Here is an 18,022-nt window from a genome sequence, read left to right on the forward strand (position 1 = left end):
TTGGTGCTGTTGCCTAACAGTGGCAAGGACCAGTATTCAATTCCTGGCTTGTGTCACTGTGTGGCACCTGCACATTCTCCCCATGTCTATGTGGGTTTCCTCCCACCCAAAAGATGTGCTGGTTAGGTGCATTGGTCATCTTAAAAATTCTCCCTCAGCATGTCCGAATAGGCACTGGAGTGTGGCGGCAAGGGGATTTTCACAGTAACTCCATTGCAGTGTTGCTCCCTGTGACAGTAATAAATAAACTCTTGATTCATCTGTTACATTTTTAGATTCATGTCATTGTGTTTATTTGTTTTGACCTTTTTACCCAAGGGGCTATCACTCATTAAATATGCAGATGAATCAGTGCAATACAGCTTGGCTGATTGCAGTACATTGTGGGTGCGACTGTATATTGTGAGATGTGCAGCTTAGATGTACTCTATGTTCTGATGCGTAGATACCACAGGTGTTATTCTTCCATCAATAACTGCTGCCTATCCTTCAAACAGTAATATATAAAGCAATTAACTTCAAAGGCATCTGTTGATTTTATCAATGATTCTCGTCCACATCCTTAAAATCAAAGTAAGCGCTGAAAATTTTTATCACCTTTTTTTAGAAATACACTTGTACACAAGGGTCAATACTGCAAAAAAAATAAAATTGGAATAAACCATTCAACCTAATCATGCTGACCTGCTATCTTGGTCCACATTCCTGCACCATCCTCCATAGATCTCTAAATCCCCATAGTAGCCAAAAAAGCCTCACTCTTCTGTCTTAAATATACTTGACAACATAAATGGCCAGTCCCTGATGCTGCAAATGTGAAAAGTAAAGTTTATTAGTGCCACAAATAGGCTTACATTAACACTGCAATGAAGATACTCTGAAAACCCCCTAGTTGCCACACCCTGGTGCCTGTTTGGGTACACTGAGGGAGAATTTACCATGGCCAATGCACCTAACCAGCACATCTCTCAGACTGTGGGAGGAAACCAGAGCACCCAGAGGAAGCCCACACAGCCATGGGGAGAACGTGCAAACTCTGCACAGACAGCGATCCAAGCCAGGCCCCTGGAGCTGTGAGGCTGTTGTGCTGCCACCTTCATTCATGGGATGTCGGCATCGTTGGCTGAGCCAGCATTTTATAACCCATCCTTAATTACCCTTGAATTGAGTGGCATACTGGCCATTTTAAGAGTCAACCACTTCTCTATGGATCTAGAGTCATATGTAGGCTGGACCAAACAAGGACAGAGTTTTCCTTCCCTAAAGGTCATTAGTGAATCAAATGGGTTTTTATGATGAACAACAGTTGTTTCATGGTCATGATCGATATTTATTTCCAAATTTTTATTAAATTCAAATTTCACCATCTGCCATGGTAGGATTCGTACTCGGGGCCCCCAAAGCAATTACCCTGCATCTCTAGATTGAGTCCAGTGACAAAAGCACTGTGCTAACAAATCCCAACAAGAACATGACAGTATAAACTTTCACACAGGATTTTATTATTGGATGTTGTTCAGCTCTTATCTGCAGGATACAGTAACACCTAGCAATTAATCTAGCTGCACAAACTGTAAACAGCCATTACAATGTCAACCTTTCAGGTTCCACATAATTGGGCTAGCAGATATTGAGAGGAGTATGATAGGAAATTAAATGGAGATCTTGTGGAATAGTAATCCTGATTTATGCTTTGCTTTTTCCACTAATCCTCTCACCATTTTTTTTATTTCCCTGGCTTCCTCGGGGATGGTGACTCATGCTGGGTACCATGACCCAGTTTTCCACTTCTGTTTTGCACTTAAGTTTCCAAAATGACATGCTTAGTGAGTTCACAAAAAATCTTCATTTGAATAAAACTTCCTGGAGTTCCACCTGGATTTACTACCTGGTCAATGGGTGACGGTAAGAATTTGATACCAGGTGACTGCAGCCATGGAGCCTGGCAGTAAGTTTGTACTCCAACACTGCCTTAACTAACTGTCCCAGAATATGAAAAAGAATTGTTTGCACGTCCAATGTTGCCTGCGCCCCACCTTTACAAAGTGAGTTAAGAACTTGAGTCTAATGCAGGCTTCAAGACTTCTGTATCAAGTAGTGCCTCACTTGAAAGCAAGGCATTGAAACTCAGTTAATCCTAGTTTTGGCTCCGTGTTCATAGAAAGAACAATTGCTTTTGAATTACAAACTAAATGACATTAAAACTTCTGGATCTAAAGATTATTTCAATAGAGCTGCTTGAGCCATTTATGTTTTTTCCTGTCAGTAAGTAGATACTCAAAATATATTGTCAGATGTTTTCAAAATTAACAACAGTCTCCAGATAAGCAGATTAAAAGTTTGTTGTGATGAAGATTAATGTTTCCGGCAGGCTATGGCATTATTTAAAATAAAACTTTTACCAATTTAATACCCGCTCTGTTGGTGAACACCAATTGCTGGAAATACTCAGCAGGTCCGACAGCAGTACCTATGGATAAAGAAACAGAGTTAATGGGAGAGCGATCCTGAGCTTGCATTCATCATCTGTGTAAATAGGATCTCAAGGTCTGGAAATCGCCGGCGAAAACGCAATTCCCAATCTCTTTTTGCTGCTGCCCCCCCCTCCCCTGCCCGGGGCATCATCAGGATCGCCCCCCATAACGGTGTCATTTGTATGTGGTGGTGGCCAGGAGTGGATAGAGGAGCTGGTGATGATAACAATGGCTGTTTGTTTTTTTTTTGGAGGGGGGAGATGGGTGCTGGATCCAACTTGGGAAGGTGGGGGGAGGTGTCAACTCTGGTTGGGAGGGGAGACCATGAGACTTCAGTGGTGGGCTGGTGGGGAGGTTTAATCTTGTTTTAATTGAGGCACCTGATAGACATGGTGCCCTGATCTCTCTACCGACAGGCTTTGCTGGCATGTTTGAAGCCCTGCTTCTCCCCCTCCCTCCACTGCATGGTGATGTGAAATACACTGCCTTGATTTTTTTTTGGTATGATTGGGAGAGAAAACCGGCCGGTTTCTCCAGAGAGAAACATATTGGTTTTCTTGCCAGAAGCAACACTGCCTTTTTGATAACATTCCCCCAATTTTTCACTTTGACATTGATCAGCAGTCTGGAATTTGAACCCCCCCCCCTCCCCTCCCTCCTCTCTCACCAACCCACAAATATAGTACTTCAGAATTTTCTGTTTCAGTTCTCCAGCATCTACATTATTTTGCTTTCCCACCTATTATGTTCTCTCTTGGTTATGGCGAAATGCCCTGAAGAATCAAAAGATGGTTTTGAGATATTCTTGATTCTTGGTGCTGTGGTGGGTGTAATTCGAAGATACAAAAAAAAACTCTAAACCATTTGTTGCTTGAAAAGGAAATATAGGGAGGAATATTTTGTGTGTCATATCTAGATACCTGTGTCCTGAAGAAATATTTGTACGTTCTTGTGCTTGTTAGATAACTATGCTACTGGATATTATTCTGAAATATGAAAAAAGTGAAAGTTGATCATTGGTTTCAACTAAGATGGCATTAGACTGCTACTGTGACATCCATGTACCTTTTTTAAGATTAGGTTTTTTAAAACGTACTTTCTTAATTCACAGTTTCAGTAATGTAATTGTTGTCAGCTTGACCGGAAATGTCCTTTTTATTGCTACTTGAGTATCTTTAAATGGGGTTGTTTGTATTTACTCTCGGATTAGTTTTATGATCCTACATTATTAGGAGGACAGTCATATGTTTTGAACAGTTTCTATTTTCAGTTTGGAGCTGCAAGTTTGATTTTTGTTTAAGGTTTTAGAAGGGACAACAAGCAAAAACAAATTGTTTTCCCTTCTCCCAGTTGTTTTGAAAATTGTTAGTTAGCTGAAAACAAGATTTTGCTTTCCTGAAGGGTGAAAATCTGCTGTTTATTGGGATCTGAACCAAAGTGTCTCCTGATGTTTTGAGAAGCTGTCTTGCCTCAAACTGTTAGCAGTGAATCCAGAAAACTGCACAGTTCAACCAAAGGACTCAATTTCCAGTATCACGTGAGCATTAGTCTGTGCTGTGTTAAACCTATGAAAAGGGTTTTTTGTCTATGGAATTGGGTTGATTGAAACATTGTAGATGTTTAAGGGTTATACATTTATCATTGTTTGTAATTGTTAACTTCTTGCTAATTTTCTTACTATGCATTTAACTATATTCTTAAATAAACTTTGTTTGATAAAAGCTCCCTAGTGGGTCTTTTGATTCACATCTGAAGTGGAACACATTGTGCTTATCCTAGCCAAATTCAAGATGCAAAACTTATGATTCAGGCAGCCTTCATAAAACACTTTGGAGTTTCTAACCTTAACCATAATGCCACTATCTTGGCCTCTGGCCTCTTGTGGGACTGCATGGTGGTGGAATTCTGCTCGGCTTCCCATTCCTGAATGCTTTGCAGTGATATAACCTGGGCTTTACTCCTAAAACTGTGGATGGCATGCATAGCAAAATTCAGCTCCACTCACTGTCGCTGCTCATATACTTGATTTTGGTTGGATGCAGGTGGCTGTTGCATCTCTGCTTGCATCCTTGGGTTTCATGGATATTTTAGTTGCTACCTTTGGTTATTTTAGCTGTATAGGTTAAGGTTGGCTGCCTAAATTAGAACATAGAACATAGAACATAACAGCGCAGAACAGGCCCTTCGGCCCACGATGTTGCGCCGACCAGTTAAAAAAAAAAACAACAATGACCCACTAACCTAAACCAATCCCTTTTCGTCCATAAACCTATCCACAGACCTCTTAAACGCCCCCAAACTAGGCGCATTTACAACTGCAGCAGGCAGGGCATTCCAATCCCTCACCACCCTCTGGGTAAAGAACCTACCCCTGACATCTGTCCTATAACTACCCCCCCTTAGTTTAAAGCCATGCCCCCTCGTGCTAGATTTTTCCATCAGAGGAAAAAGGCTATCACTATCCACCCTATCTAAACCTCTAATCATCTTATATGTTTCAATAAGATCCCCTCTTAGCCGCCTTCTTTCCAGCGAAAACAACCCCAAATCCCTCAGCCTCTCCTCATAGGATCTCCCCTCCATACCAGGCAATATCCTGGTAAACCTCCTCTGCACCCTCTCCAAAGCCTCCACATCCTTCCTGTAATGTGGGGACCAGAACTGCACACAATACTCCAAGTGCGGCCGCACCAGAGTTGTGTACAGTTGCAACATAACGCTACGACTCCTAAATTCAATCCCCCTACCAATAAACGCCAAGACACTGTATGCCTTCTTAACAACCTTATCTACTTGATTCCCAACTTTCAGGGATCTATGTACACATACACCTAGATCCCTCTGCTCCTCCACACTATTCAAAGTCTTCCCGTTAGCCCTATACTCAACACATCTGTTATTCCTACCAAAGTGAATTACCTCACATTTCTCTGCATTAAACTCCATCCGCCACCTCTCAGCCCAGCTCTGCAACCTGTCTAAGTCTTCCTGCAAACTATGACACCCTTCCTCACTATCTACCACACCTCCGACTTTGGTGTCATCAGCAAATTTACTGATCCACCCAACTATACCCTCATCCAGATCATTAATAAAAATCACAAACAGCAGTGGCCCCAACACAGATCCCTGAGGCACACCACTTGTAACCGAACTCCATGATGAATATTTACCGTCAACCACTACCCTCTGTCTCCTATCCGCTGGCCAATTCCTAATCCAGTTCCCTAGATCACCCCCAATCCCATACATCTGCATTTTGTGCAGAAGCCTACCATGGTGAACCTTATCAAACGCCTTACTAAAATCCATATACACCACGTCCACTGCCTTACCCCCATCCACCTCTTTGGTCACTTTCTCAAAAAACTCAAGGTTAGTAAGGCACGACCCGCCACAAAACCATGCTGACTATCTCCAATCAACTCATTACTCTCCAAGTAACTATAAATAACTATAATAACTATAAATTGTTTGTAATATGACTGTGGGTGAATTATAATGGGTTCTGAGGCTTTGGATCAATCAGAACCATCTTAAACTAGAGAAGATCATTAGTCACTGGATTCTCGTATCACATCCAATCCTGTCTCTCTCGTGCATTTTTCAGCAATGACTACTTGATAACATTTAGACATGGGGAGTTATGATTTTCTTAATTATAGCTTGAGCAGCTAGTCTCAGCCAAGACTGGCAATGTTTAAGGGTTGAATCCAAATTCAAATTATGATTCACTGCATGATGTGGTACACCTAATCCACTAAACAACTGGTGGGGAGGGGAAATCCGTTAGATTCAGTAATCTGTTATTAGGCTGAATAAAGTCTGATCTTGTTGCCAAACCATTAAGTCATCTGTACTGGTACCATTACATACAAAGATTTAGTTAAGTGTATAATGACCTTGAAATTTCTTAACCATTTCTGCAAGACTTGCACCTGCTAATCTCTTCAGCCCTGAACTTGGTATAATTTGGGTTGATCAGCTCAATTACATTATCAGTTGTGATGTATATCAGTGGTATTAATGCTATGTAAAATTGGAACAGTACACAGCAAGGAGGTAGATGCTTAATTAGAACAAGAGTGCAAAAAACCAAGAGTAGCTGGTTACTTATGGCAGCAGATAACCAGAAGTTTTTTTATTCATTTTGTGGGACCTAGGCATCACTGGCTGGCCAGCATTTATTGCCCATTCCTACTTGCCCTTGAAGGTAGTGGTGAGCTGCCTTCTTGAATTGCTGCAGTCCATGTGGGTTGACCCACAATGCTGTTAGGGAGGGAATTTCAGGATTTTGACCCAGCAACTGCGAAGGAACAGTGATTCATAGTTCCAAGTCAGGATGTTGAGTGGCTTGGAGGGGAACTAGCAGCTAGTGGTATTCCCCTGTACCTGCTGCAGTGTTGATTTTAATAGTTTGTGATGCAGAAGCTTGACTGAATGGCAAGAATCACCTTTATTGCATCTTCTGTAGGATCTGATGGAGATATCCAAATTTACAAAGATATGTAAAGGGATGGGTAGCATTTGAGGGAAGCAGGGGGGCTGCAGAAGGACTTGGACAGATTAGGAGAATTGAATTCCATCTGCCATTTCTTTGCCCAATGTGGCAAATTGTGAGGTTATGTGCTTTGGAAGGAGGATTGGAGGCATAGACTGTTTTCTAAATGGGAAAATGCTTAGGAAATCAAACACAAAGGGACTTGGGAGTCATTGTTCAAGATTCTCTTAAGGTTAACATGCAGGTTCAGTCGGTAGGTAGGAAGGCAAATGCAATGTTAGCATTCATGTTGAGAGGGCTAGAATACAAGTGCTTCTTGAGGCTGGAGAAAGCTCTGGTCAGACCCCATTTGGACTATTGAGTAGTTTTGGGCCCCTTATCCAAGGAAGGACACACTGGCCTTGGAAAGGGACAAGAGGAGGTACACATGAATGATCCCTGGAATGAAGAGCTTGTTGTTTGAGGAATGGTTGAGGTCTGAGTCTGTACTCATTGGAGTTTAGAAGGATGAGAGGGGGTTCCTATTGAAACTTACAGGAAACTGCAAGGCGAGAATAGAGTGGATGTGGAGAGGATGTTTTCACTAGTCCAGAAAAACTAGAACCAGAGAGCACAATCTCAGGCTAAAGGGGTAATCCTTTAAAACAGATGAGGAATTTCTTCAGCCAGAGAGTGGTGAAATCTGTGGAACTCTTCACCACAGAAGACTGGAGGCCAGGTTGTTGAGTGTCTTTAAGATAGGTTCTTGATTTAATAAGGGGATCGGAGGTTATGGGAATGGAGATGAGAAAAAGATCAGCCATGATAGAATGGCAGAGCAGATTTGATGGGCCGAATGGCCTAATTCTGCTCCTACGCCTATGGTCGTATAAGGAGGAAAGAGCCAGAAAAGACACTTTGAATAATTTCCAGATCCTTCTGGATAAGATGTAAAGAGCAGACAAAAAGCTACATAAGCATGGGAGGAGGCTACAAAACAAATCTGGTATGTGGGGTGCTGTAGCAGGTCTACTGAGTGCCAGCTCCCTCAGTGAAAGGAATTCGGGTGGCATGGTGGTTAGCACTGCTGCCTTATTCGCCAGGGCTCCGGTTCGACTCCTGGCTTGGGTCACTGTCTGTGCATAGTTTGCATATTGTCCCTGTGTCTGTATGGGTTTCCTCCCACAGTCTGAAAGACATGCTAGTTAGATGCATTGACCCAAACAGGTGCTGGAGTGTGGCAACTAAGGGAATTTCACAGTAATTTCGTTACGGTGATAATGTAAGCTTACTTGTGACTAACAAACTTTTGACAATATTTAGGAGCTACACAACTTCTGAAGACTCTGTCTGTATTAGTTAGATCTGTCCCTTCCTACACATCTATTTTGTAGTCTCCCTGAAAAAGAGGTCACCTAATTAATGGTACAGTGCAAATGTAGATCTCCATTGCAAGGTGAACATCTTTCACTTCAGGACATGGAGTGGAGTCCTCCAATAATCATGGGCCCGAGGTTTTTTTAATATGAGCTCGAATACAGAAATGGCAATTCTAAAGGCACTGAAATCCTGGTTAGTATTTTTACAGTTTAATATTGTTCATTGTTGGAATGTCACTCAAAATTGCTGCTTCTTTATTGCAGGACAGAAAACAAGCCCTGGTCTCCAAACGGTTTTGAAGATGGAAACTCCCATCCTTTCAAAGTTGATTTGCAGTCTCAGCCACAAGTATGTATTGAAGTCAGTGTGTGGTAACATTCCAAGGGTTAGTGCAACTGTTGGTGACAGTGTGAGTGTAGAGTTACTTGACAGAACCTGTCCAAAGCAAAATGTGGGAACCTGCTCCTATTCCACTGCTGGAAGTGCAGTTGAAAGACTGTTTGCAAGCATGAGTTGGGTTTCAGTGAGAACACCAGAGCAGGAACTGTTCCTGAGGGCATTTGCAGTCACAAATTATTTAATCACCTTTGTAACAATGCAGCAGAGGTAGGAAGAGAGAAAAATAAAAACACACAATTTTATTTTGAAACTGTAAGGAAGCCAAGACTATACCTTTACAAATCCCACCCTGAAAATCCTTAAAACTACGTTTGTGACCAGCTGCTTCTGAGCACTGTCTGAAAAAAAGACATACTAATTATCTCCAGATATTTTGATTTAATTAAAGTTTCCTTTGCAAGATCCTCTCCCTCCCATTGCCACCCAGAATGTGTGGGAATGTCAAAACACCTGGCAGTAAAAATAATTTTCTCACTGCCAAAGAGTTGCCTGTAAAAACAGCAGCAATTACAAAAAGACGAGCCCCAATCTGGCAACTCGCATTCTTTGTTGACTAAGTAATCTCACTTGCATGTTGAATGAAACTATCCAGAAGAGATGGTCACAATGCAGTCCAATGAATCAGTGATATTTGACATAGAGACTAGGTTATCGGGGGAAAAAAAAATATGTCTGGGCTGTATTCTGCATTGATTAACTCACAGGTGACATGAGGGAGCAGAATAAGTGATGAATAAGATTTTCAAACGATGATTGATTAGATAATTTACCAGCAGTAAAGTGGAAAACTGAAAATACGAGTCACACCACATTTTGCAGACATGTAAAAATACTTCTGTAATCTCTGAATCAGGGCTACGCAAAGCAATTAAATAGGAAATTGCACAGCTAGTAAAAGAACGGTGGAATAAATCACACGCCATAGTGAATTAAACCATAAAATATTCCATATTTATACCATATGTGAGCATGATGATATTCTAGCAGACCATGAACAATCTGGAGTGTGTTAGTAACAGGTGTGAGAAGTCTATTTATTAGGGCAGCAGTTTATTTTCATCATTTGCTTGCTTAAAATTAAATTACTCTTGCATCTCCAGATACCCATTTAGACCAGCCTAAAGTGCTCACATAATGTACTAAACGTTATTATTTGCAAATTATGTTGGAAGGGATTTTTTTTTTGCATGGCTTCTTTGTCATTCCAGCTAGATGTTTAGTGCACGCAGTCTATCCATGTGTAATGAACACAAAGGAAAGTTTGCTTATTATACAAGGGACTAGGCATTTGGGGTATTTTAAACTTCACTGCATATGCAGGGTAGTAGCTGAATAGCATCCTTAAAATCACAGGAAAACCAAATGTAAATAAACGGCTTCCATAAGCTCTCCCATGGCAAGTTACCTGTCCCACTCTGGTCATGGACTTGAAACTCTGTTCTTGTTCTGCAAGCAGAGTAATCTTTCAGATGTTTGCTAGTTGAAGGAGCTGCGTGGCACAGTGGTTAGTACTGCTGCCTCTCAGTGCCAAGGAGCCAGGTTCAATTCCGGCCTCAGGTCACTGTCTGTGTGGAGTTTGCACTGGATCTGTGTGGGTTTCCTCCCACAGTCCAAAGATGTGTGGGTTAGATTAATTGGCCATGCTAAATTGACCCTAGTGTCAGGGGGGATTAGCAGGGTAAAGATGTAGGGTTATAGGAATAGGGCCTGGATGGGATTGCGGTCAGTGCAAACTCAATGGGCCAAATGGCTCCCTTCTGCATTGTAGGGATCCTTTGATTTGACCATATATTAATCAAACGTGAACCAACTGTTAGCAAGCAACCAACAATGAGTGTATCATTGGTTCTATTTAATACAATATGAAACCGCTTTCTTATTTGTAAAGTCTGTTTTGATTTGTAGCTGCTATATAGACATGCATGGTGAGCAACAAAAAGAGTTGTAAGGATGTCAGTCTGAGAGCTCCATCTGCCAGTAATTTTATAATGGACTGCCAGACATCACTTTGTGATATACATACTTGGGCCATAGAGACTCGATATTTTTAAAAAAAATAAAATAAAATTACTTGGCAGAACTTCCGACAGGAGATGTTTGAAATCCTACGGATTACAGCAAATGATTCTGGACAGCCCCTGTGGAAGTTCAACTGTGGAATGCTTCACTACAAGTGGCTCTTGAGGCAGAGATTATATTCCAAAACGAGTTGTCTAAAGTTGACTTGAAATAAGCTTAGAGTATCAGTAAATCAATGCTCGAGTTTGGAGATGGTTGTGGAGGAAAATTTTATCTGTGAACAGCTTGAGTGACAGGATATCATTGAGGTATGTTGCTGGAGGCAGTCTAGTGGGAAGCTGATATGTACTCCCACTACTGCCCCTTAGAACTCCTTACTTTGGACTCAACTTGTGGCAATATCACATTCAGAAGTAAATCCAAAACTGTGCTGACAAAATGCTTAAAAATTGCTGTTGGACTAATTTCCACTGTAAACACCACTCAAATTCTTCACATAATGTGTGTAAAACTAATGCTGATAGGGACTGCACCTCTGGGTTCGAAGTACACAGAAGCACTGGATATGGAGCGGTATGGTGGTACAGTAGTTAGCACTGTTACCTCACAGTGCCAGGGACCTGGATTCGATTCCCATTTTGGGTCACTGTCTGTGTGGAGTTTGCACATTCTCCCCATGTCTGTGTGGGTTTACCCCGGGTACTTCGGTTTCCTCCCATAGTCCAAAGATGTACAGGTTGGGTGGATTGGCCATGCTAAATTGCCCTTTAGCGTCAAGGGGACTCGCTAGAGTAAATGCATCGGTTTTTGGGGAAAGGGCCTGGATGGGATTGTGGTCAGTGCAGACTCGATGGCCTAATGGCCACCTCCTGCACTGCAGGATTCTGTTTTTAACCAGCCTGTGGAACATCAGTGACAGATGACAAATGAGAAGTAGGAGGGCCAGAATGAAATGCTGCTCTAATCACAGATTTTGTCCCTCCCATGCTCACTGATCCAGCTCTTGCAATCACCACTTCCTTTTCTCCTGATCTTGTTGCTCCTCAAGAGACTGAAGAGGTGACTGAAGGGCACTGAGCTGAATGGCAGCCTCCTGCACTAATTTTAAAAAGGAACAATTTTGTGTGGAGGTTATCTTGGAGAACTTTGTCGCTTGACTCCAGCTTTCCCCTTTTGCCTCTACCAGTCAACAAAAACCAGACACTTAACATTGCAACTGATTAGCTTTTAGTGTCCAAAGCAGTTGGCTGACATTGTACACATTGGAATTAAAAATCTTGTCAGGCAGGGAATTTTTGTGGATGCTCTCAGTTTTAAGTCTGGGTGAAGAACTGTCCTGTCTTATCCTTGATCCAAGCCATTTGGCAACTGTTGCTAATTTTGCAATCCACTGTCTCTCTTTTTTCCTTTGTGGTAATGTCCAGTTCATATTAGTTTCGAGCTCTATAATTTCTGAGGAGTGGAAACCAAGTTAGATAAAATATCTCTGGTTCATTAACCTCATTCCTTGTTCTGACAGCACTAAAGTGCACTCCAAGTTTAGTCTTTAAAGCATTTCCTTTTTTTCCTCTCTATGTAAGATCTAACACTGTTGACATAGTCTATGTGATGTTTATTTTCATTTATGAATACGGGATGATTTTGTATGGTTGTTAGTGTTTGCATGTTCTGTCATCACCATTCAGACTAGCTCATGTCCTCATTTTGCTGCTGTTTTTTGTTAACTCGAGTATAAAAAATTGGATTATAGTTTCATCTGGTCTGCCAGGCTGGGGAGATTTATTCAAGATGGTTTGGACAGCCATCATATCCTTCTGTTTCAATATTTGTGTGCAGCTAAATAGCTGTTGCAGTCCCTGATACTGCTGCAAAGATGCACAAAACCCAATTTCCTTGCTGTGTGAAGTTTTAGTGCCTGTGCTTTTTCTGTCCTGAGACTCGCATGGAATATATATTTTTTCAAGATTCTGGAACGTAGCATGCAATTAAATAAAATATTATCTGGCAAGTTAAAGCCCATATATCTCCACCCCCACTACTTCTATGATGACTTTGAAACTCATTGAAGAGTCAGGATGCCATGAGCCACACAGATGAAGCTCGAACCAGTCTATGTGCATCGTCCTAATTCCAAAACTTGCTTTGGAAAATTAAAAAACATTAAAGGTTGATATTTGTGACTGCCTGAACCCTGTTCTAATGTATATTCAACAATCTTATAGGTTTTTCGTTTGTTCGTAGGGTGTGGGTGTCACTAGCTAAGCCAATGTCTTTTTATTATTAATGCCCTTGAACATGATGGTAAACAATCTTTTTTGAATACTATTTGAATGGCTTCCTAGGCCAATTCAGAGGGTGTTAAGAGTCAATACCTTACATTATTGCTATTTCTACTGCTGCTACATTTGCAGATAAAACATTCTCTGGGTACAGCAGATAACTGCTGTTTTTCATTTGTCCACCATTACACCAAACTGAAATTCTATTGAAGGTGCTAATACATTTGGATCTGGAAGCTTTAAGTAGCCCTTTGATTAAAATAACATGATTAAAAATATTAAGTGTCAAAAAAAATTTGCAGATTATGTACTTTCCTTGTGTGCTGTTCTGATACTGACTTTAATGCTTTTATATTAAATTAATAATACTTGTATAAAGCAAAACAAATATAGTGCATTAAACAGTTGCGCATTGGTTAATTTATAGCTTAGTCAGAATTTCCATCCCGTGCTGCTCGTGGAACATTGATATGAGGGTTGATTTGAGGAAACTGGTCCTACATCTCTTGAGTTTTGCAGAATGAGCAGTGACCTGATTGAAACTTTCTAAATTATTTCAGGGTGTGTAGTTGCAGATAGGATGTTTTCCCCTGGCTGGTGAGTCTAGAATCAGGACAGTCTCCGATTTAAGGGGTAGGCCATTTAAGACTGAGGTGAGAAGAGATTTCTTCGCTCAGAAGTTTGTGAATCTTTGGAATTCTTCACACCAAGGAATGTGGAAGCTCCATCACTGAACATGCTCAAGGCAGAAATTGATGTATTTCTGGATACTAATGACGCCAAGTGTTTGAGACAGTGTGGGAAAGTGGTATTGGGGGGTATTATCAGTCACGAGCTAATTGTTTAGATGGGTCAACTGTGGGCCAAATGGCGTATCCCTGTGTCTGCCTCCACGTTCCTATGATTGCAATAGGAATGGGGATCCAGCAATATAAATTACAGCTTTATATTGAAATTCCATACTGACCAGTGACAAAAGACAGACAGGGAATACTTGATCACAAAATTAAGATATTCTGAACTGCTGTTTCAGCAATGGGATAGCCAGAAAATTCAACTGCCTTCAAACGCGGACTGTGTTCCAAGTCTTCTGAAATATTCTAAACTGGATATAATCAAGATGGCTGTTGAGTGTCAGATGACCTTTGCTTATTCAACTAAGACTATCTCGAGCTTGAATCACCTCAGCAGGAGATCTCCGCCTGGAATTAATTTATTTTTACAGGATGTAGGCATCACTGGCTGGGCCAGTATTTATTGCCCATTCCTAACTTCCTTCCATTTCGGAGGGTTTTTAAGAGTTGACCAAATTGCTGTGACTCTGGAGTCATATGTGAGTGAACACACATGACTCCAGAGTGGACATAAGTAAACTAGATGGGTTTCACGATCATTGGTAGATTCTTAAGTTAAATTGAATTTCGACCATTTGCCCTGGTGGGATTCGAACCCAGGTCCCCAGAATATTAAGTGGGTTTCTGGATTAATAGTCTAACGATGATACCACTAGGCTGTCCCTTGAATGAACATAGCAAGATGAATGTTACAAATGGGCTTTACATAGGCAATTGTCTGTGATTTTACCAATATTTAGTCAATTGACCTCTAGCTCAATGCTGTCCAAAAGAGAATTGAAGAGACCAATTATCCATAAAATTAAGTGTGGAAGACCACCATCTATCTCCTATTGTGTTTGGACTCCTTATTCTGGTTAGGCAATAACAATATTGATCATGTAACTGAAACTAGCTGGAGATAATGAGTTTATGATCTCCAGACCCAGAAAATACACCAAAAAAGATTGCTGCAGAAAAGGCTGTGCCATCTTTGCCTTTTTAAGAATCGGGAAGCTGTAAAGGCTTTAAACATCTTCCACTCTGATTCCATAAGTCCAAGTTCATCTGTTTTGTTTTTAAGAGCATTGTAATATTGAAAACCTCCAAGCGCTGACTGTCATGACCTGCTGAACATTCATGTCTTCAAAGGAATCCTGCAACAACTGGATATCTGACTTCAGCTATTTGAACCCATCTGAGCTACAGTTCCAGAGTGGATGAAGTCTCCTTACTCTTCTGGGCCCACAATGATGAGTCTCCTACAACAAATCAAACCATAACCTCAGCTCCCCAGCATCAGATTTGGAAAGCACCCCAAAGATGCGGTTTGGAATCCTGCTTGGAACTGTAAGGGTTTGTAAGACAATTGCACAGAAGTGCATGCTAGCTTCCTCTGGGCAATTGTATTGCACTGAACTGGGCACCATCCAAAAATACAAGTGATACTGATTGGTTACACTAGTAGTTACCCAGAATTAAAAAAAAAGCTGGCTAACTATTGTGAACAACTAGACCAACTTCCCCACCCCCCTGCCCAAACACCCGAACGCACATCCTGACCCCAACCTCCGACTACCCATCCAAATTCCATCCACTTGCTTTGGCTAGTTGCCTTCTCTTTGGCCTGTCAATTTTACTGGACCCTTTGACATTTAACTACTTAAGAGTCATACAGCACAGAAGCAGCCCCCTTGGCCCATGTGTATGCCAACCATCAAATACCAATCTATACTAATTCTGTTTTGCCAGCATTTAGTCCATAGCCTATTCAGACTTGGTGATTTAAGTGTTCGTCCTTTTTTTTTATCTCCTCCAGCATTGAAAGGAACAACTAAAATCATAGAATCCCTACAGTACAGAAAGAGGGCGATCGGCCCATCGAGTCTGCGCCAACCACAATCCCAACCAGGCCCTTTCCCCATTTCCCTAAATATTTACTCACTAATCCCTCTAACCTACCCACCTCAGGACACCATGTGGCAATTTTAGCATGGCCAGTCAACCTAACCCGCACATCTTTGGACTGTGGGAGGAAACCGGAGCACTCGGAGAAAACCCACGCAGACACCAGGAGAATGTGCAAACTCCACACAGACAGAGACCCAAGCCGGGAATCGAATCCAAGTCCCTGGAGCTGTGAAGCAGCAGTGCTAACCACTGTGCCACCGTGCCGCCCAAACTCAGCTATCCAAAAGGACGATGGGAAATATTGCTTTTAACTGTGACATGTTTTGATCCCACAGAACAATATTTTTCCCTGTGACAAATGGAAGTTTTACATTGGAAAAGAAATACAGGCAGCGGAGGGCATGGGGGAGTGGGGGGGACGGAAGAAAGATGTGTACATTTAGTGCATGAGTGGTGAGTTCCCCCACCTCACTCTGATGTGTATGCAGGTCCTATGCATCTTTCCAGGAAAGAGATAGAGAATTCTCCTCTGGACAGAAAATGGTCCAACAAATAATACCACACACCATTTCCAACTTCTGAGGGGATATGTCTTGGTAGTATTTTTTTTAAAGAAAAAACCCCCCTGCTGGAGAGGCGAAATATCTTGTTTTGTTTGTTAAATTTGAACAAAATAGTTTTTGTTGCGAAACTGAATTACTTTGAACCCTTTAATGTAAACATTTCAAATCAGAAGTGTCCGCCATTTACTGTAAGTGTATTTGTCAATGCACCACTTGTGGAAAAAAACATAAATTCAATCAGTGCCTCCCTTTCCTGAAGAAATGGGAGTTTTGCTTTAATATGACGGAATTGATGAATGTTGCTCCCCAGCACTGCCAGAAATTATGTCATTGAAAGGAAGGTTTGAAGTATTTCCTCAAATGGCCGGTTTGCTGCTCTTAAATTTAAGAAATAAAATAAAACAGTGTTGCTCAGTCCATAAAATCGTGGTTTAATTTCTTCAGGGATTTTGTTTTGCAAAAAATCTCTAACTGTTCATTTCTGAAGTAGAATAACTCACTGGGCTTAAACTACACCAGCCTTCAACATTTTCCATCTTATTTATATTAAAAGAACATAACTTGAATTTTTCAGTTTAGGCAGTCCGATGGTTTAAGTAGGAGAATGCCATTAAGAAGGAAAGAAACTAGAACATTTTTTAAAGTATGTGTATTTATAAACTATAATTGCAAGATGCCGGCAAACTCCAGCATGTCTGGCAGCATCTGTGGAGAGGGGAGCAATTTACATTTTGAGTTCAGTATGTCGGCTGTAGATGTTAAATTGCTGAATATATCCAACACAGACTCAATCTCTCTATCCTTAAGAAAATCAAAGAATAAGACAGGAATGTATAATTGATCTTGAGGTTTGCCCATGATCTTATTGAATAATGAATCAAGCCAGTAGAAGCATGTTCAAAAGCAGAAGATGCTGGAATATCTCAAACACTGCATCTGTGGAGAGAACTGTGTAACGTTTCAAGTCTGGATGACCCTTTTTCAGAGATTTGGCTCTACTGAGAAGAATCTTATTTCTGTTTCTACTTTGTTTTTGTTAATCTATCACGGGATGTGGATGTCACTGGCTGGGCCAGCATTTACTGTCTGTCCCTAATTTTCCTTGAAATGGTGATGAGCTGCCTTCTTGAAATGCTGCAGTGAATATAGTATAGGTAAAACCACAAGTATTGTTGGGAAGGGAGTTCCAGGATTTTGACCCAGCAACAGTGAAGGAATGGCAATTGATCCAAGTCAGGATGGTGTGTGGCTTGGATGAGATCGTGCATGTGGTGATGTTCCCATGCATTTACTGTCCTTGTCCTTCAAGGTGGTAGGGATCACAGGTTTGGAAGAGGAGTCTTGGTGAGTTTCTGCCATGTTATATACTGTACGTGCTGCTATCGCTGTGCATCAGTGGTGGAGGGAGTGAATGTTGGATGGGGTGGCAGCCAAGAAGACTGCTCGCTCCAGGATGGTGCCAGACGTCTTGTTGGGAGTTGCACTTATCCACGCAAGTTGAGAGTATTTCATCACACTTCTGATGAGTGCATTATAGATGGTGAACAGGCTCTGGGGAGTCGTGAGTTACTCTGTACAGAATTCCCAACCTCTGACCTGCTGTGATAGTTGTATTTGTATGGCTGGTCCTTTTGGTTATTCTTTAGCTCTTTCACTAATTTTGACACATTCAGCCTCTGTAAAC

The 18,022-nt window shown here is 41.4% G+C and overlaps 1 protein-coding gene across 1 annotated transcript in view; it reads left to right on the top strand.

The window, feature by feature from the left end:
* Window positions 1-18,022, top strand: part of LOC145351772 (PDZ and LIM domain protein 4-like) — an 85,445-nt gene that overhangs the window by 46,365 nt on the left and 21,058 nt on the right. The window contains exon 3 of the mRNA XM_080201397.1: window positions 8,598-8,682. Within this exon, the coding sequence (XP_080057523.1) occupies window positions 8,598-8,682 (85 nt within the window). The remainder of the gene's footprint in view (window positions 1-8,597; window positions 8,683-18,022) is intronic.

This window comes from Carcharhinus amblyrhynchos, chromosome 13, assembly GCF_965287045.1.
Source record: "Carcharhinus amblyrhynchos chromosome 13, sCarAmb.v2.hapA, whole genome shotgun sequence".
Lineage (NCBI taxonomy): Eukaryota > Metazoa > Chordata > Chondrichthyes > Carcharhiniformes > Carcharhinidae > Carcharhinus > Carcharhinus amblyrhynchos.